This window comes from Typopeltis vanoorti, chromosome 3 (assembly GCF_054136105.1).
Source record: "Typopeltis vanoorti isolate ZY-2024b chromosome 3, IOZ_Tvanoo_1.0, whole genome shotgun sequence".
NCBI lineage: Eukaryota > Metazoa > Arthropoda > Arachnida > Uropygi > Thelyphonidae > Typopeltis > Typopeltis vanoorti.
In genome coordinates, this window is record NC_143551.1 from 123,702,513 (window position 1) to 123,723,757 (window position 21,245).

The window sequence follows — 21,245 nt, forward strand, 5'->3', positions numbered from 1 at the left end:
AGGAACTGTAGCACTCCCTTATACCCCTAACCAACTTTATATCCTGAATTGAGTTCGCCATTTGATATTGTTGCCTGAGAGTCTAGATTCTGCATTTTATTGTTCATGTGCATACTCATGATGTATACTCACGTGTGCACGCACACACACACACACATGCCTGCATTCACCTTATTTCTTTAGTTTTTCCTGATCTTGTGCTTCCACACTCTGCTTGAACAAAGTTCTTTAAAGATTTGACTCCAAATCCATTTACGTGCAGTTCATCAGCATTGTACAAGTTTTTTCATGCATCAAATTCAGGTCATAGGTCACAAACTATACATCATTCCTTCTGTACAATCTGCATATTGATTCATACCTATCATTATCTTCCTTCTCAGTTCTCCTCTAGCATAGTGTGGCAGCAGACTCACAAACTTCCCCTTCTCATTCTCCTTTTCTGCATCTTTGAATAACTCTTTCACATTTTCCCTCATACAATACTTCTCACCTCACAGGTCATATTCCAGCCAAAACAATCAATTCTTTCAACTTCCCTTTCTGCATTTAACAGCATTGCTAATATTATTAATTTTTGCACCAGGGAAACAAGAATTTGTAATTCTTTCATGAAGTATCCCATTTATCATTGAATCGCCATAAAAAATTATCTGATTATACTCTTTCATTTGTTTAGCCTTTCAATTTTCTTTTTAGCTTTGAATCTCTTGCTTTTTTTTTTTTTCTGTTCTCAGTTGGACTGGTCTCTTGTTTCTGCAACCTTTCAATTCCACGCTTTATCTTCTGAAGGACTAGATGCAAGCACACTATTTCTTTATTCTTCTATGTTCTCCTGAACTTTAGCCACCACACTTTCAGTATTATCACCGATATTTACATTTTCCAGTCTACTATCACATAATTTGTTCTTTCTGCATTCACTCTCAAAGCATTTATTGAACAAATGCTCACCAGTTTCACTCTCCTTCCATAAATCTTTCAACTTTCAAGACAGGTTAATCTCACAAATTTTACACTGGCCAAATAAATCATGCAAATTTAGCTCACCCAACAAAAACATCTTGGTTACCATTGTTCTGCTATGTATAGATGCCATACCAACAGTATATTATTATTATTATTACACCCTCCATGGAGTCAACAGACTCATCGTGGAAGGTTCATTCAACTGACAACATATTTATCATATAGAATCTTAAAATCCATAACACTCCTTGCATTAATAACACATTCTGATAATGCATTCCATTCACTGACAATTCTCTGTAAAATATCTACTCCTCACACCCTCCTTCACCACACTTTTACATAACTTCCAGGAATGACCTCTGGTTCGTTTAAAGAAATATACACATTTTTCTTACGACTAAATAACTCAGTCTATCTCCCACACTTAGAAAACAAATTAATAGAATAAATTAACTCAGTGTTATTAGCAAGAAAGTGAAACAAAAAAAAGTGAAAGACTTATCTTTCCACGGTGTTAAAACTGACAATGTTCACTAAATATCCTCGAACAAGAATATTATTAATATTATTATCATTAATCTGACCTCCACAGAGTCAGAGACTCATGATGGAGATACATACCATCACACAAAAAGCTCATCCAACTGTGCCTTAAACTGATTCGATGTGCATTCACAATACACTCAGTGAATGCATTCCTCTCACCAACCATTCTCCAAGAAGAACTTGTTTCCCACTCCTCTGCTCACATCCTCCTTATACAGTTTCAAGAGACAACTTCTTGTTGCACTCCCTCTCCCATTCTATGAAAAATTTCTTCCATATTAACCTAGTAACAACCCCTGACCAACTTATATCTCAATCATACTCGCCCCCCTCCTCCTCCTATTAATGAAGCTTTGCAAATTACATTTTTATAATCTGTTTTCATACTCCAGATTCCAAAGACCAGTTACCATGTTTACCACCAAATCTTCTCTGAACCCTTTCTAACATATCCTTGGCACCATGAAAATCTGGTGCCCAAATCTATGTAAATTATGTAAATTATCCATATAAGGCCTGACAAGGTCTTATATGGATAATTGTCACCGCTCCTTCCCGCTGTTCCACCAAGCGAAAGAACTCCCCAGTGTCAACCCTGTGACTACCTCTCAATAGTTTAAAAGTCTCAATCATATCACCTCTCCTTCTTTTATCTACCAAACTCTATAGTCCACATTCCCTCAGCTGATCTTCATAACTAAAACTGTACAGTCCTGAAACCATCTTTGTTATCTATCTCTGTACCCTTTCCACAGTTAATTTATTGCCTTCAAATCCTGGGGACCAAATTTGAGAACAATAATCTAGTGGTCTGATCAGGTCTTATTCAATGGAATGATAACTCTTTTATCTCTGCAGGTCAGCATCCTTCTCAGTATTGCAACAATCCTCTGGGTTACCTTCACCACCTTTACAGTATGGTCACTGAATTTCAGGTTTCTATCAATCATCACCCCCAGATCTCATCTCTCCCCTACTTACTCCAGTACAGCTCCTCCAATTGAGTATGCATCCTCCCATCGATGTATCCCAAACACCAAGACTTTACATTTTGCTGCATTAAACCGACACTCCCATTCATTTACCTCTCTGTCTGGTTCATTTAAAATCCTCTTGCAGGGCTGCCACATCTGCACTATTACTAATAACCCTCCCCAGCTTCACATCCCCTGCAATCCACCGACAATGTCATTGAGGTTAAAGGTTCAACAATACAGGTCCCAGGACTGAACCCTGTGGACCCTACTGGTAACCTTTTGCCTCCTCGATATTGCCCTACCATACACAACTCTCTGATACCTATCAGACAGCCAATCCTGAATTCAGTTGACTAACTTGACATCTAAACCCATGTGCTGCAACTTAAATGTCAGCTTATCATGTGGCACCCTGTCAAATGCCTTTGCTAAATCCAAGAAAATGGCATTATATGCCTTTCCCTCATCTACTGCTCTTGTAACTTTATTATAAAAGGTTAGCATATTACTAAAACAAGAGCGCCCCCCTCACAAATCCCTGTTGACTCTCACAGATAACATTACCCTCATCTTGAAAGATCTGCCCAATGTTGTATATGGTTCCTAACTAATTTCTCCAAGATCTTAACAACTACTGATGACACACAAATTGGCCTAAAATTAGACACTTCACTTCCAGTCTGCTACCGCCCTCATGCAATGGCACTATCTTACCTTCCTTCCATTCCTTGGGCGCTTTTTCCATAGTCAGACTTTCATTGAAAAGCCAGGTCAATGGAGCTGTCAGTTTTTTAGCACATTCTCTCAAAATCCGTGGTGAAATACCATCCAGTCCCACAGCTTTACTGACATCCAGAGTACTCAGTATGTGGAACACACTCTCCTCTTCCACATTATGTTGGAGGCTTACTAGAATGTATATGACACTCAGAAAGGATTAAAACAGATTTTAATACTTCCAATATTCATCTCAGTCACTGGGACATCTTCAGGGATTACAAAAAAAACCAATGTAACATACACTCAAATAACACACAATACTAAGCTAACCACATGGGTGACTCTAAAGTCCTATCTAGGTGGTGTGCCCTCTATGGGCGATTGTAGGTGGCCTAGAATGTAAAGTGGGATCTCTGATGATTAATGTTTACCAAATTTTCGGAAGTTTAATGCAACTGTATTTGCTTAGATTCAATTGATTTCTGCTGCAGATTCTAAAAAATAGTCTTTCTTTTTTGAATTTACTGGGGTGTAGCATGGTGTTTTTTTTTTCAAGAGATTCTGTGGGTTGTATCCAAAACATGGTCTGCCAGGCCAGCCTGACCATAGTCATGGTTGCAGATGCATAACTTTTGTTCTTTTAAGCAGATGGTTGCTGATCTACCTGTCTGTCTAAAGTACACCAGCTAACAGGAACAGGGTACTTTAGAAACTCCAGGCACTGAGAGAGGAGGGAGCTGATGTTTGGTAAAACAGATAAGGGTAGCAAGTTTGTGGTGGGGCTTAAATGCTGTGAGAAGGTTGTACTTTTTTAAAGTCTTGGCTATTTTTTCTGATGTGCCACAGATGTAAGGTATGGTGATGGCATTTCTGAACTCCTTCTGAAGAGATGGCTGGGCAATGGGGGAGGAATTGCTTATTTTTTTAATACGATAATCGCTGCAGCCATTGGAGAGGAAGGTGTTGTGTATGTGGTTGAGTTTAGTTGAAAGGGTGGTTGCAGGACAAAGATTGTGAGCTCTTTGGTTTGAGTTTTAAAACTCAGAGACCAAGTGAGCTCACAATCTTTGTTCCAGTGCAACTGCCTTTTCAACTAAACTCAACCACATATACAACACCTTCCTCTCCAATGGCTACAGCGATTATAGTATTAAAAAAATAATCAGTTTCTCCCCCATTCCCTATTGCTGCTAACAAATATTCCTTCACAATTTCCCAAGCATTAATGATATCCCAGCAATCAAACTGTACAAAGATAAATTTTTTACAGTTTGATTGACTAAACTTCTATACTCTGTGTGATTCCTTCTGCCTCAAGGGAAACACAATTAATGCTTTTGTGGAAGTTAATAACCCATATCAGAAAATGCTAAATTTAGAATCCTTTCTTTCTGACCTTCTCTGAGTTAAGATTTCTTTCTGCCAGCTTTAAACAATTCATCATGATGAATGTTCTAGAATGTTTTGAAATTCACTCTGTCCTCTAAGTTCTTATTCCCGAAGCATGATTTTCTAAAACCCTTCTACCCAAACAGTGACATCATTTTCCAGGTGATTTTAGCATCCACAACTCCAAATGGCTTCCCTTTACAATTCCATTAAACTTCAACTTGACTAAGTTGAAAGAGATGTAGAATAATTTTGCTGTGTTTAGTTATGTAATGCAAATGATAGTCTATCACCTAGCATGCCAGATATCCCTTTGCACTTTCCAAACATCTTTATTCTTTTCTTTTATTATTATTATTATTAACATCTGACCTCCATGACATCAGAAACTCATCATGAGTTGTACACACTATCACACACAAAGCTCACCCAACTGTACCTTAAACTGATTCAATGTGACTACATTCACAACACACTCAGGCAACACATTCCGCTCACCAGCCACTCTTCATGCCAATAACATGTTCCTCACTCCTCTGCTCACACCCTCCTTATACAGTTTTCAGGGATAGCTGCTTGTTTTACCCCCCCCCCTCTCCATAATGTGAAACATTTCTTCCACGTCAACCTGATAACAACCCCTGACTAACTTAGTAATTAGATTAAGTATATGGAAGTAGCCATGTATTTGAACAGTGCTATGAAAAGAATTTTCCCTTTGATTTTCCATATAGATTTGTATAATAGTCCTTCTGTGTGATAGCCTGATTGTATATAAGCATTGTCCTGTGGTATTGTGATTCTAAAAATGTTCGCTTCAATTGTTATTTTGATTAAAGTGGAAATGCAAGTTAATTTTACAAAAATGGCAGCAGTGGCAGTAAAGAAGCATACACCAGCGATGCAGAAGGTCTACACTTGGAGATTGAGTTTTTCCCTGAACTTTCTGCAGTGGATACAATGCAACAATTGGTTTATTGATGTATCCCAAAACGTTTAAGATTTATGGAGTGTTAGATTAAATGATAAAAAGGAACATATTGTATAATGAGAAGTGCGATGAAAGGTTAGGATATTCCAAAAATGAGAATGGCGTTACCAGGATTAATCAGAAAATGGATGGAAGTGCTTGTGATGGTAATAACAGAAATAATGTGAAAGAGCTTAGGCAAGAGTTAATGAAAATGAAGAGTCAGGTTAAATGTATGGAGGAGGAAATTAACATTTAAAGAAGAGTCAAATGATGTAAATGACAAGGTGTGGTAAAAAATAAGGTGCATAAGACATGTTTTACAGTTGGTATAATAAAACAAATATCTGATGCTTTGTGTAGAAGGAAGGAATGGGTATCAGAATTCATGGTGGTGGGCACAAATGACTTAGTGAGACAAAGAATGTGGAAAAGTGATTTGAAGAAGTTGTTGCAAGAGGTGAAGGATAATAGTGTCATTGGGAAAGTGGTTAGTTTCTTGTCCAGATATGAGAGTAGTGAATTGAGGAGGAGAGCAATGATATTGAATGACAAGATGGCTGAATTGTGTCAGGCAGAGAGTGTTCAATTTGTGAATGAATGGAATGAATTGAAAGAGAAGTAAGAATGGTTCAAAGCTGTTGGAATGCATTTGAATGAGTTTGGTGTTGGTCAATTGTTGTTTAATAAAAGGGCACAGGGTTCATATGAAATTTGTACCACTAAAATCAAAGAAAGGTTGAGAAGCAGGTTGTGGAAGGACAGGAAGAGGATGAATACAGAGGTAAGGAAGTGATTATAGTAGGGGAGAGTGATCTAGTGCAAAACAGTAGGGATGATAAGAATATAAATGAAAATCAGAGTCAGGATCAGCAAAATGGGGATAATCAGAACGAAGAAAGAAGTGCACTATAGCAGAGAGAATGAAGAGTGATTATATTGATGGAATGGTCTCAAAGAGTGGAGAATTGTTATGCTTGTATACTAATGTATAGAGTATCAGAAATAAAGGGGTTGAGTTTGTAGAACTGATCAAATCAGTATGCCCAAAGATAATTGGCATAAATGAAACTTAGCTGACTGAGGATGATATACTGTCAGGACTTGAAATGGTATGATATAGAATTTTCTGAAAGGATAGGAAGATGACGAGAGGAGAGAGAGGACTATTGTTAATGGTAGCAGAGGAATTGTGTCCTTCAAGAGTGAAAGTGGAAAAACAGTAGTACATGTGAAGATTTTGAAGCTTAAGTATGAAGTTGAGATCAATAGAATAGTATATCTAATAGAATGTTGTTATAGGCCAGGGAATGTGGAGAGTACTTTTATGTGTGAAAATGTTCAGACAAATTAGCTGGGCAAGTAAAAGGAAGATGATCCCAATAGGAGATTTTAATTATAGGAATGTGGATTGGAAAGAAGAAATAGTGCATAGTAACAAGGAAAGTGAATGTATTGAGTTTTTGCAGGATAACTATCTAAAGCAGCATGTGATGGAAGCAACACGAGGTTTACCAGTGTTAGATTTGGTGATATCCTCACAGAATTTGGTCATGAATGAGTACTGGTTTGGAAGGTAGTGAAACAAGAAAAAGTTGTTATCAAGAATGTGGAACTATAACGTGGGTGATTTTCAGTTCTATAGTCAATAGCATTGAGTTGATGAATTGTTTAGAAAAGATGTTGACAGTGCATGGAAAATGATAAGACAGTATCTAACTTAAGTGAGAGGGCAGCTTAAGTGCTTACTGTTGGAAATAACTCCAGAAAAGATACGTGCTATTATGTATAATAACTGGCAATATTGCATGCATTTTAGTATACTTTTTTGTTTATTTTTGATAGCTCAGTGTGTCTGCATGATTATTGGCCTTGTGGATTTGTTACTGACTTTTTACTGAAATTTTGAATCTTGCCTTGAATGGAACATCCAACACACACAATGGCAGTATGCACCAGGTCAATTCATCGAGTGGCTTGAAGATCAAATGCTGTTAAAAACATAGACTTTTTGAAGATGGTTTGATGTCATGAGTGCAACATGCATGAGTGGTGAAACATGAAAGACGTGTTTGTGGAGAGACTGCAGAAGGGAGAAGATATGGATTTGTAGAAAGTGTGATATTTTGTTAGACTATGAATTAATTGACAAATGCAAAACAGACTGAGGGAATGAAAGTTAGTGTAAATGAAAGACACTGAAATAGAATGAAAGCTAGTGAGACTGAGGGAGTGAAAGAATACAAGGAGGAAGCAAAAGTATGGGAGCGAAAGGAAGTATGAATGAGGAAATGAAAGTAAGTTAGGTGCAGTACAATGGCAGGTAGTGAAACTATAGGAGTGACAGAGAGTAAAATTCCTGGAATGCAAGATTTTAAGAAAAAGTTATTCAAAATAAAAAATGAAATGAGGAATATGCAGAGCAATATTAGGTGTTTAGTGGAGAAAAAAAAAGAGCGGCAAAAAATATGATGAAAGAAAAAAGGGAAAAGGAGGTGACGAATGATTCAAGTATAGCAGTGTATGAAGATTCCATTGATAGAGGATTGGTTAATGAGAGAGTCCATAAAGTCTGCAAATCCGGGAGGGAGAATGAGCAAGATAATTCATGCTTTGGACATGAGGAGGAAACAAGAAAGAGAATTAGTGATGGTTGTGGGGAAAAATGATTTAAGTGGACATATGGAGAATGTTAGGGCAGATTTCAGGAGGTTATTGAGCAGAGTGAATGATAACAATATAGTGGGAAATTTTGTCAGTGTGTTGCAGAGATATAATAATGATGAGTTGAGACATAGATGCAGAATCATGAATGGTACATTGGTAGAGCTGTGTGAGAAGATGTGAGTGCAGTTTGTGGATGTATGGTATGTATTTGAAGGAAGAATGGAATTATACAGATGTGACTGACTACATTTGAAAGGCTGGAGTGAGTGAAACAGAGAAACTGTTGCTAGATGGAAGTTTAGGGTGCGTGATGGATTCATCCATCTCTGTTTCCACATTAGTGTCTGTCACATAGTTTAAAGCAGTAATCTCACTAGAAAGATATATGCTTGCAAGTTTTTCACTTAGTTATACTATAAATTAAAGATACCAAGAAATTATATACTTGGTTTAATACTTTATCCAAGTGTAAGCAAACAAGTTTGCTCCTGAACTATTTTCAGGACTGGGGCAACTTGTATATAGAGGCTTAAGACTTCACATAACTTGCTTTAGTATATGAAAGTATGACATCTGCATTACTTCAACCTTGGTATCACCTCTAGGTCTGGCTCCCACTGATGAGACCTCAATATAGGTCGAAACCGGTAGTGCCCCTTCCCACAATGCATAGCATTATACATACCCATAAGGATATGTGCTTTGCATTATAGACTAAGGCAAGTGATATGAAGTCATAAGCCTCTATATATGAGTTGCCCCAGTCTGAAAATAGTTCAGGTGCTAACTTGTTTGCTTACACTTGTATAAAGAATTCATGTGTAGAGGCTTAAGTGCTGTGAGGACATCCTTTTGGAGGCTTAAAAGATTTTTTACAACACTCAAAAAGGATTAAAATAGAACTTAATACTTCCTATATTTCGTCCTAGTCACTAGGACATCTACGGGGATTACAAAAACAACTAATGTAACATGAACACAAATATCATACAATACTAAGCCCAACCACATTGGTGACACTAAAGTTCTATCCAGGTGGAGCGCCCTCTAAGGGCAGTTGTAGGTGGCCTGGAATGTCAGGTGGGACCTCTGGTGATGAGTGTTTCCCAAATCGTTAGGAAGCTTAATGCAACCGTATTTATTAAGATTTGGTTGGTTTCTGAGAGCTGCTGCTGCTTCTAAGAAAAGTCTCTCTTTCTTGAATTTGCTATGGTGGAGCATGGTGGTTTTCTTCCATGATACATTGTGGGTGGCGTCCAAAACATGGTCAGCCAAGCCTGAATGACCATAGTTGTGTTTACAGATGTAAGACTTGTGTTCCTCCAGGCAGATGGATGCTGATCTGCCTGTCTGTCCAAAGTACGCCAGCTTACAGGAACAGGGTACTTTGTAAACTCCAGGCAGAAAGAGAGAGAGAGAGAGAGAGAGAGAGGAGGGAGCTGATCTTTCATAGAACGGATAAGGGTAGCAAGTTTGCGGTGGGGCTTATATGCTGTGTGTAGCTTATACTTTTTTAGAATCTTGGCTATTTTTTTGGATGTGCCATGGATGTAGGGTATGGTGATGGCATTTTTAAAATCTTGTTGACGAAAAGGACGGGGAATGGGGAAGGAACTGATTATTTTTTTGATACTGTGATCACTGTAGCCATTGGAGAGGAAAGTGCTGTGTATGTGGTTAAGCTCAGTAGTGAGGGCAGTTCCACTGGAACAAAGATTGTGGGCTCTCTTGGTAAGAGTTTTAATAATGCCATATTGTTGAGAGGGGTGGTGGTGGTGGTGGGAGAGTATGTGAATGTATCTGCCTATGTGTGTGTGGGTTTTCTGTATACAGTGAAGGCAAGTCTATCATTAGGCAGGCGTGTAACTAAGGTGTCTAGGAAGGGTAAACAATTGTTCTTTTCCTTTTCTGTCGGTCGCTTACCGTCGGAGATAGCCAACAACATCAGACTTGACGTAGCCAACATCCTCGCTCATTCTTCGCCTCTAAAAATTAATTTATCGTATGCCCAACGCACGGCTCTCCTGAAACTACAGAAAGAAAAAAGTATTGTTATCACCAGAGCGGATAAGGGTAATGCCACAGTCGTTCTTAATACCAGTGAATACAATCGTAAAATGAATATTATCCTCCGCGATTGCGCTACCTACATCCTGTTAGATCACGACCCCACAAAAAAAAAGTTAAGGAATTAAAAATCTTACTTAAAAAAGTATCTTCCTGGACCCCTGACATCACGAAAAAACTTAAACCTTTCCGCTCTCGTCCCCCCAAATATACAGTTTACCAAAAATCCACAAACCCAATTCCCCACTCAAGCCTATAGTAGATGGCACCCCCCCCCTCACTGAAAGGTCCACTTCCTATATAAAAAACTTGACCCACTTTAAAGCCCTCATAGAAAATTTAACCTTGAATAATGCAGACATATTGGTAAGCTTTGATATCTCCTCTTTGTTTACCAATATTTCCTTAACTGACACCTTATCTCTCTTAGAAAACGTTTTTTCCGTCTGACATCTTAGATCTCTTTTCCTTTGCCATTAACTCTGGGTATTTTTCTTGGAAGAACAAAATCTACAAGCAGATAGATGGAACCGCCATGGGTTCCCCCCCTCTCACCCCACCTGCCAATTTCTACATGGAAGATTTCAAAAAACGAGCCATAGACTCAGCCCCACTCAAACCTTCTATCTGGCTAAGATATGTAGATGATATGTTCTCTATTTGGCCTCATGACCCAGACACATTAGACTCCTTCCTCAGTCATCTCAATAGCCTACATCCAAGAATCCAATTTACTATGGAAAAGGAAAAGAACAATTGTTTACCCTTCCTAGACACCTTAGTTACACGCCTGCCTAATGATACACTTGCCTTCACTATATACAGAAAATCCACACACACACAGGCAGATACATTCACAAACTCTCCCACCACCACTCCTCTCAACAACTCTTACCAAGAGAGCCCACAACCTTTGTTCCAGTGGAACCGCCCTCAATACTAAGCTTAACCACATACACAGCCCTTTCCTCTCCAATGGCTACAGCGATCACAGTATCAAAAAAATAATCAGTTCCTCCCCCATTCCCCATCCTTCTCATCAACAAGATTTTAAAAATGCCATCACCATACCCTACATCCATGGCACATCCAAAAAAATAGCCAAGATTCTAAAAAAAGTACAACCTACACACAGCATATGAGCCCCACCGTAAACTTGCTACCCTTATCCGTTCTACGTAAGATCAGCTCCCTCCTCTCTCTCTCTCTCTGCCTGGAGTTTACAAAGTACCCTGTTCCTGTAAGCTGGCGTACTTTGGACAGACAGGCAGATCAGCATCCATCTGCCTGGAGGAACACAAGTCTTACATCTGTAAACACAACTATGGTCATTCAGGCTTGGCTGACCATGTTTTGGACGCCACCCACAATGTATCATGGAAGAAAACCACCATGCTCCACCATAGCAAATTCAAGAAAGAGAGACTTTTCTTAGAAGCAGCAGCAGCTCTCAGAAACCAACCAAATCTTAATAAATACGGTTGCATTAAGCTTCCGAAGATTTGGGAAACACTCATCACCAGAGGTCCTACCTGACATTCCAGGCCATCTACAACTGACCTTAGAGGGCACTCCACCTAGATAGGACTTTAGTGTCACCCACGTGGTTGGGCTTAGTATTGTATGATATTTGTGTTCATGTTACGTTAGTTCTTTTTGTAATCCCCGTAGATGTTCTAGTGACTAGGACGAAATATAGGAAGTATTAAATTCTATTTTAATCCTTTTTGAGTGTTGTAAAAAATCCACCAAGCCTCCAAAAGGACTTGGATAAAGAATTAAACCAAGTATATAATTTCTTGGTATCTTTAATTTATATATGCTTGCAAAGTGGTCACTCAGTAATCCAACTATTTTATTCACTTCCATCTCCTCGTGACCATCATCACTCATTAAGGTTAATCTTCCATAGTCATTCTTCCTCTTACTTGCCACATAATGAAAGAACTCTTTGGGATTTTCTTTGACATGTTCGGCTAAATTCTTCTCATAATCTGATTTTGCTTTCCTTGCCATGCTGGTCACCTTTCTTGCCTGAGCCTTGTGTTGTTCATGAGTTTGCTAGTCACCTTTCTCTCTATACCTTCCGCAGCATTTTCTTCTTCTGCAGCTCGTGCTTAAAGATATTACTCATCCATCTAACTCCTATATGTTTCATCCTCCTCACCTTAGACAATCATTTCCTTTGACTTCCCTTGATACATCCGGATGGCATGGCTAATATCTTTAATTTTTGCACCCAGGAAACACGATTTTGAAATACTTTCATTAAGTACTCCCTGATTATTAAGTCTCCATACATAATTTTATCCTTTACTTGTTTTTCGTTTGTTCAGCCAGTCTTTATTATTCTTTTGGATCACCTGTTTTTTTTTTTTTTTTATATTCAGCCCTGCTTAACTCTTGCCACTTCTGCAGTTTTTCAATTTCATGTTTTGTCGTATGAAGGATAACATTTAAGTGCACTATTTCTTTATTGATATCCGTTTCGTTTTCATCTATTTCCACAGCCACATGTTCGATATTATTAACATAATTTTCCATCCTATCGACGGTATTTGTTGCATTCTCTTTGCTGCCATTGTTCGTTGTGATAGTGCCATGCTGAAAATATCAGAATAAATATGTTATAAATATACTAATACTCTAATAACACAAAAATCTACACAATACACTACAATACTCTAATTTTCTGATGAAAAAGACACAACAAAACAGATAAAAATCGCTAATTTCACACAAGCACTCGCAATATAACCTCGAACCCTTGAGCAAATTTTTGACAACATTTCACCTAGACCTACTCATTGCAACGGGATATGTGGATGATATTTTTGCTATCTGAAATGGCTCTTCCTCCAAGTTACAACACTTTCTTTCTAAATTAAATGCACTTCATCCAAGAATCCAATTCAACCTAGAAGAAGAAGAAGTAAATAATCAGTTTGCCTTTTTAGATCTTTTAATTCTTCATCAGTCAGATTGTAGCCTACATTTCTCAGTTTTTCAGAAGAAGACTCATACAGGCCATTATATCCATGCTGAATCTCATCACCATCCCAATCAAAAGGCTGGAACTATTAAAACATTGGTTTATCAGGCCCACTTCTTAAGTTCTTCAGATGAACTGTTACAGAAAGAATTACAACATATTGATTCCACATTTTTATTTAATGGTTTTAAGAATTCTTTCATCAAAAGAGCTTTTAACAGTTATCGTATCTCTACCTCTTCAAATACAGAAGCAATAACTTGTATTACTATCCCTTATGTGCAAGGCATTAGTGAATGTATAGCAAAAGTTTTAAAACCGCTGAATATGTTTTTTGCCTTTCACCCATCAGAAAAATCTCCACCTTTCTTGTTTCTCCTAAGGATTATCCTTAGGTTCAACATCTCATTATCCAGGCACCAACCAGATTCCTTGCTCTTGTGGGTTATCTTATTTTGGACAAACGGGAAGATCTGCTTTTATTTGGCTAGAAGAACACAAGTCTTATATTCAATACCTTGGGCCTGATCAGTCTCGATTTGTGGAGCATGCTATCAACACTAGACATAAAGTAACAAAAGTCGGTTCCTCGTGGAATGGCTTTATAAAGTATCATGTGAAACTTTACTTCACTCTCCTAACTTAAACAGATCTGATGGTCTATGTCTACTATCCCCCTTTGTGGGAGATAGCACTTTTTAAATCAGCTAATCTTTCCTAACTTTATTTTGTCTAAATATATAGTTTTTTTGTTTTTTTTTAATAAGTCGGGAATACAAGAACACATAAATTGCTTTTATGTGTTCTTGTAGTGAAGATGCCTGTGATGCTAAGCAAAACTTCTACTCTAATAAAAATATATGACATGAGTTTTTATCCAGTATTATAATTATTTAAATAGCAGGAAATAGTCCTAGAGGAAGACTAAGATCTAGACAGGTAGTTAGTAGTGTCTAGGATGACTAAAAATATCATAAACTGACAAATTACAAATTAACTTGAGAGAAAATTATTGATAGGACACTAGTAATAACGTAGTATTAGCATTGTATTCTGTTGCACATTCAGTGTGTGTGTGTGTGTTGGGGGAGGGGGGGAGACAAAATCCTGAATTGATAATAATGATGAAGATAAAGATTACTGTTATTATTTAAGATTGCTTCACAATCTGTCCAACTCTACACTGCAATTATGTAATATATTTTGTTTGCTAATTTTGTGTTCTCTCAGCCTCAGTATGTCATCTCTATGTGAGATTTCCTAACTCATCTTCAGTTGGAAAAACAAACAAACAAAGCAAAAAAACCTATAAGGATTCTTCACAAGATTTAATCCATATATATATATATATATATATATATATATATATATATATATATATATATATATATATATATATATATATATATATATATCTTCCAGTCAAAAGGTGCATGTTGCTTGTCTTCTAACACTGCCTGCAAAGGCAAAGAATACAAATCCAAGCTTTTATCAAAACATAACTGTCTGTTCAGCAATACAATACTGTGAAATCATCTATGGATGTGAATTATTGCCAAGAAAATCAAAGTTGAATATTAACTGTACTAAATTTAAAAGTCCCCATCTACAGAATCTATTTAGTAGGTTTCCACTTGTTTGTTCAAGCAGGATAGAACTTATAAAAGCAAATTACTCTGCTAATATGAACATGCTTTTCCTATTATTTTATGCACCACTTTTCTTAAAATGAAGACAGCAAATGATCTGAAGGATAAAACAAGGTTCTATTTCTTTTAAGAGATTTGCCAAAAAAAATGTATATAACTTACATGATCAGATATGCTAGCATCACAATCTGGATGGGCTAACAGTTGTTGGGCAATTGCAATGTGGCCATGTTCAGCAGCACACATTAGTGCTGTAGATCCATCATCATCTTGCATATTTATATCCGCTCCTGCTTCTAAAAGCAATTTTACAATATCTAACTGTCCTCTGCTGACTGCTAGCATGAGTGCTGTCTGACCATTCTAAGGGGAAAATAAATAAATTAAGTACAATACTTTTACTTTAATATAAATAAACTGATCTGACATATGTACACATAAAAATTGTTAATTTTATACCAATTTCTATTCAACAAATATAAATTCTGCCTTTAGTGTGCAAATGTCCGTCCATCTAACTTTCACTCTATTGATGGATTGAAGGTTGGGATGAGTATATCACTGTCATCATGCAGCATATAATAAATTTAGTTTAATCCTTTATCCAAGTGTGAGCAAACAAAGCTTGGCCTGAAAATATCTTCAGGACTGAGGTAAGGTAGTACAACACCAGGCAACTCGCAGCAAAGGTGGCCAAGCTACAATCACTTCTATCTCAGTATCTCCCATAATGCAAAACACATATCCTTATGGATATGTATAATGTTATGCATTAAGGGAAGGGCCACTACCCATACCGGTTTCAACCTTTATTGAGGTCTCATCAGTGGGAGCCAGGCCCTGAAGTGGAGATACCAGGCAGACGCAATGGAGAGGTCATCTTTACCTATAGGAGTTGCCATAAGGTGTGCCACCTTATTATTAAATTACTCTGGATTTAGAGAAAGATGTTGAAAGTTTATTTTGTACTTGGTTAGACTATAATAAATTTAGTTTAATCCTTTATCCAAGTTAACTAAATTTATTATAGTCTAACCAAGTGCAAAATAAACTTTCAACATCTTTCTCTAAATCCAGAGTAATTTAATAATAAGGTGGCACACCTTATGGCAACTCCTATAGGTAAAGATGATCTCTCCATTGCGTCTGCCTGGTATCTCCACTTCAGGCCTGACTCCCACTGATGAGACCTCAATAAAGGTCGAAACCGGTATGGGTAGTGGCCCTTCCCTTAATGCATAACATTATACATATCTGCAAGGATGTGTGTTTTGCATTATGGGAGATACTGAGATAGGAGTGATGAGAGCTTGGCCACCTTTGTTGCAAGTTGCCTGGTGTTGTACTACCTTACCTCAGTCCTGAAGATATTTTCAGGCGCAAACTTTGTTTGCTCACACTTGGATAAAGGATTAAACTAAATTTATTATAGTCTAACCAAGTGCAAAATAAACTTTCTTTATCATGCAGCACATTAAACTCATTCAGTATTTCCACAATCTCTGGCAGTGCAGTCCATACATCTATTACTCCACAAGCAAGAACACTGCTCCTCCATCCATTTTCCATTATATGAAGGAATGGAAATAATATACTCTGATAATAATCAAATCCAAGAGTCATAAATCTCACGCACTCTGTGATACATACAGTCTATGGTGTCTCTCAGAAAATCGAGAAATTATTTTTCTTGTTCCCAGAATGCCATTTTCTCCTAGTCTATATATATATCCCTAATGAAAAGAACTAATGATCGATAATCACGTTCGTATTTAAAGTTATCAACATACACTGAACCCTCATTTAAAAGAGAGAGAGAGAAAGAAAGAGAGAGAGAGAGAGAGAGAAATTAGAGTTCACATTAGTTAAAATGGGAATTATTTCAAATTTACTGTATAGTTTATACCAAAGTGAAAGAAAGGCAATTATCTTGTGCTGTGTACTTCAGAAGTGGATCTAGATTAAGAAGATCAAAAGGTTGACATTGAATCATGGCTATTTAATCATACAACAGTAAATAAATTTAACAAATTATGCATACTAAATGCTGCCTTAAAACAGCTTTGGGTTTAGCTGCTGAGTATCAATATAACAACAGAACTCATACATCATTATTATATTATTAGTATTATTATCTGGGCATCTTGTGAAGTCCTGAGACTCACTGCAGGGGACAACATCTCTCCATAAAATTATTCAATGACAATGCCCTCACACTACTTCTGAGCAATTCATGCTGCTTATACATGCCCCTCCTATCAAAAAATTATTACTATTCACATCTGACCTCCATGGAGTCAAAGGACTCGTCATTGGAAGTCCATTCTATTGCATGCAAAAAAAGATCATTGAACTGTGCCTTCACAGTTTCTGCACTCACTACACTCTCTGGCAATGCATTCTACTCATTGATTACTCTCTACGCAAAGAACTTGCTTCTCACTCCCCTGCTCACACCATCCTTAGACAGTTTTCAAGCATGGCCTCTAGTTCTACTCATGCTTCCCTTCTACTCTATGAAAAATTTCCTCCACATTAATCTGGTAACAACCCCCTCACCAACGTATATGTCACTATCACATCCCTTTCTTTCCTTCTATTTGTAAGCTTCTCAAGTTGCATTCCCTCAATTTCTCCACCTATCTGACATTCCACAGACATGACATTTAGTAAACCTTCTCTGGACCCTCTCCAATACATCATTTTGAAAACCAGGTTACCATATCTCACACTGTAGTCCATATGTGGCCTGATCAAAGCCTTATACAAGGGAACCAAAACCTCTTTGCTGCTGCATGTCAATGTCTTCCTCATTATTTCCATAATCAATTGTAATGTTCTTACAATTTTAGCAATGTGACACCTAAACTTCAAGTCTCTGTCCATCATCATTCTCAGATCTTTCATTTCTTCCACCTCCGTTCAAAATTTACTCATTAATTGTATACTCTGCATCCCAATTTTGCCAAACTATTTCAGGACATTTGCACTTTGCAACATTAAATTGATAGCTCCATTCACCTGCTAAATCACATAGTCTATTGAGTTCCTCTTTCAAGGTCACAACATCTGCTCTACTTCTCACAGTTTGTCTCAACTTTGCATCATCGGTAAACAGCTGCACATCACCAGATAAAGTCAGTTCCAATGTCATTAACATGTAAGTTAAACAATAATGGTACCCAAAACAGATCACTGTGGCACTCCACTAGTGACCTTCCTCTTTTGAGATACCACTCCTCCACACACAATTTGCTGGTATCTATCTGACAGATAATCAGCTATCCAACTCACCAGTCTGTAATCTAATTTAGCTATCAGCTTGTCACTTGTCAGTATATCAAAAGCCTTTGAAAAATCCAAGTATACCACTGCATATTGCACTTCCCTGTGCAACATGCAGTGCAAGTGCAAGCCATCTATAAGTTCTTTTGCCATCAAATTCATGATGATCACATACATGTAGGAGAAACTGTATACAGGAGAAACTGAAGGCAGTTTCTCCTGCACAACTTTTACACTGACTTGTTTGCGATCAACTTCTATCATATCTTATAATCTTAATCTCATTCCTATTTTCTGCTTATTCCAGTTAAGTGATTTCAATATTCTTTCATATTCAATACTTGTTATCTTTCAATCATTCACAGATGCCAAAACTATCAACTTCACTCCTGGAAAACACAATTTCATTGTGCAGTCATTAAGTATGCAATCATGTCACAATACAATACTGTATCCTTTTATTCTCTCTCTCATGCCTTTTGATAATAACCTCTTTTCTCTTTCCTTGCACCTTTTCTTTCTTTCTTTCTCTTCTCTGCTGTCCACTTGAGACATTTTTCCAGTAGCCTGACCTCATGCTTTGGATTGTACAAGATCTTATGTAAATACGACGTTTCTTTTATTACTGCTACCTTGCCATTTTCCACATATATCTGAATCTTATGTGTCACCTTTATTTTCAACTTGGTCTCCTGTCATTTAAATCACCTTTATTCACTTTTTTAACTGTATTCCTACATTGATGATCTCCAGTACTTGAATTTCAAATCCTTTATCATTATCATCCTCATTCCCAACCATATTATCATCTTTACATGATTCTGGCACTCTCGGAACTTTCAAAGCACAATTCCTTCAAGACATAGACATTATTTATAGTATCATAAGGAAATCCTTCACACAAAAATGTCTATTATCTGATTAATCAATAAAGAAAACCACTTTTGCTACATTATTATTATTATTATTATTTTTTTTAAATCAGGACTTCATGGAAATTAAATATTCCTGTTAATCTTTTTAAATTTTAAAAACTCACCTGAGTTGCCTTAATATTGACATCTCCCTGCTGCAATAACTGCTGAATGACTTCCTTTTGAGTATCATTTTCAATTTCTGCAAGACATACTAACATGATAGGTGTGTATCCAGCCTGGAATAATAAATAATAACTAATATTTAAGGAATTGTGGAATTTAAGGAATTATGGAATAATAAAACATATATAAATATATTTTAAAATAAATACAAAAACATTTTAAAAAATGAAAGATGACATGCTTGGTCAACTAGGCCAGCTTGGCTTAGTTGGCTGAGTGGTTAATGTATCTGCTCTATAACCCACTGTATGCTGATTCAAATTGTGCCATAACGTGGATGTTTGTGATTATCTATAAATAGAAGGTGAATTTCATCCCCAAGTGTGAGACCACTGTCTGCTTATTTGAGGCCTGAAGTAACTTGAAAATATTCCATGTTCGGTCTCTAAAGCAGGAGTTCAACGAGATAAAAAATAAATAAAAAACACAAAACTAAATACAAATAATAAAAATATGATTGAAAATCCTTTGCTTGCCAGTAGTATTGATGCACTACTGACAAACAAAACACACGAAAGGTTTACAAACGTTTCGTGTGTATGGGAAAGACATAAAAAAGAAGTTGATAAAAGAGTTATTAATAGCAAATTACTAATTAATCCCACTCATAAAAGCCTATATAAGAGGGTGGTATGAAATGTTCTCGGCCTAACAATGAAAAAATGAATTTATAATTTCAAAATTATTTTTATTTTTCAACATAATCTCCATTAAGACTAATACATTTATTCCAGGGATGCTCCAGCACCATTATCCCATCCCTGTAGTGGTTCTCAGTAAGATCTGCAAAATGCCCCTCTACAGCTGCAATCACCTCTTGATTCGGAAAAAAATGCTGACCAGCAAGGAAGAGTTTTAGTTTTGGGAAGAGATACAAGTCAAAGGGAGCCAAATCAGGGAATAGGATGGATTTTCCAACAATACATAGTGCAGATCCCTTAATTTTCCCATTGCCAAAACACCTCTGTGGGCATGTGCATTGTCCTGATGAAAGATGATTTTTTACTTCGACAAACCGGGTCTTTTCTCACAGATTTTTTCATCTAGTCTGGTTAAAAGATTGGAATAATATTCCCTGGTTAATGTTTTATCCTTTTCAATATAATTAATAAACAAAATATGCCTTTAGCATCCCAAAACACTAATGCCATGACCTTTCCTGCTGATGGAACTGTCTTCTTTTTAGTGCTGAAAAACCGGCTTCTGTCCAATGTTTTGACTGCTGTTTGGATTGTGGTGTGTAATGGTGAATCCAAGTCTCATCCACAGTAATAAATCGATGCACAAAATCAGTTTTATTCTTGTTAAAATGCTCCAAGCACTATTCAGAGATTTTCATGCAAGTGCGTTTTTGATCTGCTGTGACAAGTGTGGCACCCATCTTGCACAAAGCTTTTTCGTTTGCAATTCTTCATGCAAATATCCTATATGTTCTTTTGAAATGCCTATAGTCTCAGCAATTTCATGCACTTGATCAATGATTTCTGGTGTTGTTACACTTTTTGGATGTTCTCCACGTGGATCAACTTCAAGACTGTTACGGCGACATTTAAACTCGGAAGCTCATTTCTTAATTGTTGAAAATGAAGGAGAAGAGTGCCCATAAAATTTTATAACCACACGACACTCAATTTTATCCTTTTCAAGGGATACAAACAACACTTTTGTTTCAGACAGCTGTATAAAACAAACTACTTGATAGAATGACTTGAAATTTACATAGATGCTTATGACAGATCCACCACTGAGGCAGGTGATCTGATTGATCTGATTTTCCCTTTCAGTCGTTTCCGACCATAGGTGACTCTGTAGGCACTCCTGTAAGTACTCCTGGTGAGAGTTTTACAGGGTAGTTCACCATTGCTTTCCCCAACCTCCCAATTTTATCTGGGCTCAGGACTGGCATATGGT

At 37.0% G+C, this 21,245-nt stretch overlaps 1 protein-coding gene across 5 annotated transcripts in view; it reads right to left on the reverse strand.

The window, feature by feature from the left end:
* The window catches only part of LOC150108537 (uncharacterized), a 284,792-nt gene that overhangs the window by 55,555 nt on the left and 207,992 nt on the right, over positions 1 to 21,245 (reverse strand). For all 5 annotated transcript variants that reach the window (XM_090415967.1, XM_090415968.1, XM_090415966.1 and 2 more), the window contains 2 exons: positions 19,274 to 19,387; positions 15,112 to 15,312 (listed from right to left, as the gene is read on the reverse strand). In XM_090415967.1, the coding sequence (XP_090272093.1) occupies positions 15,112 to 15,312; positions 19,274 to 19,387 (315 nt within the window). The remainder of the gene's footprint in view (positions 1 to 15,111; positions 15,313 to 19,273; positions 19,388 to 21,245) is intronic.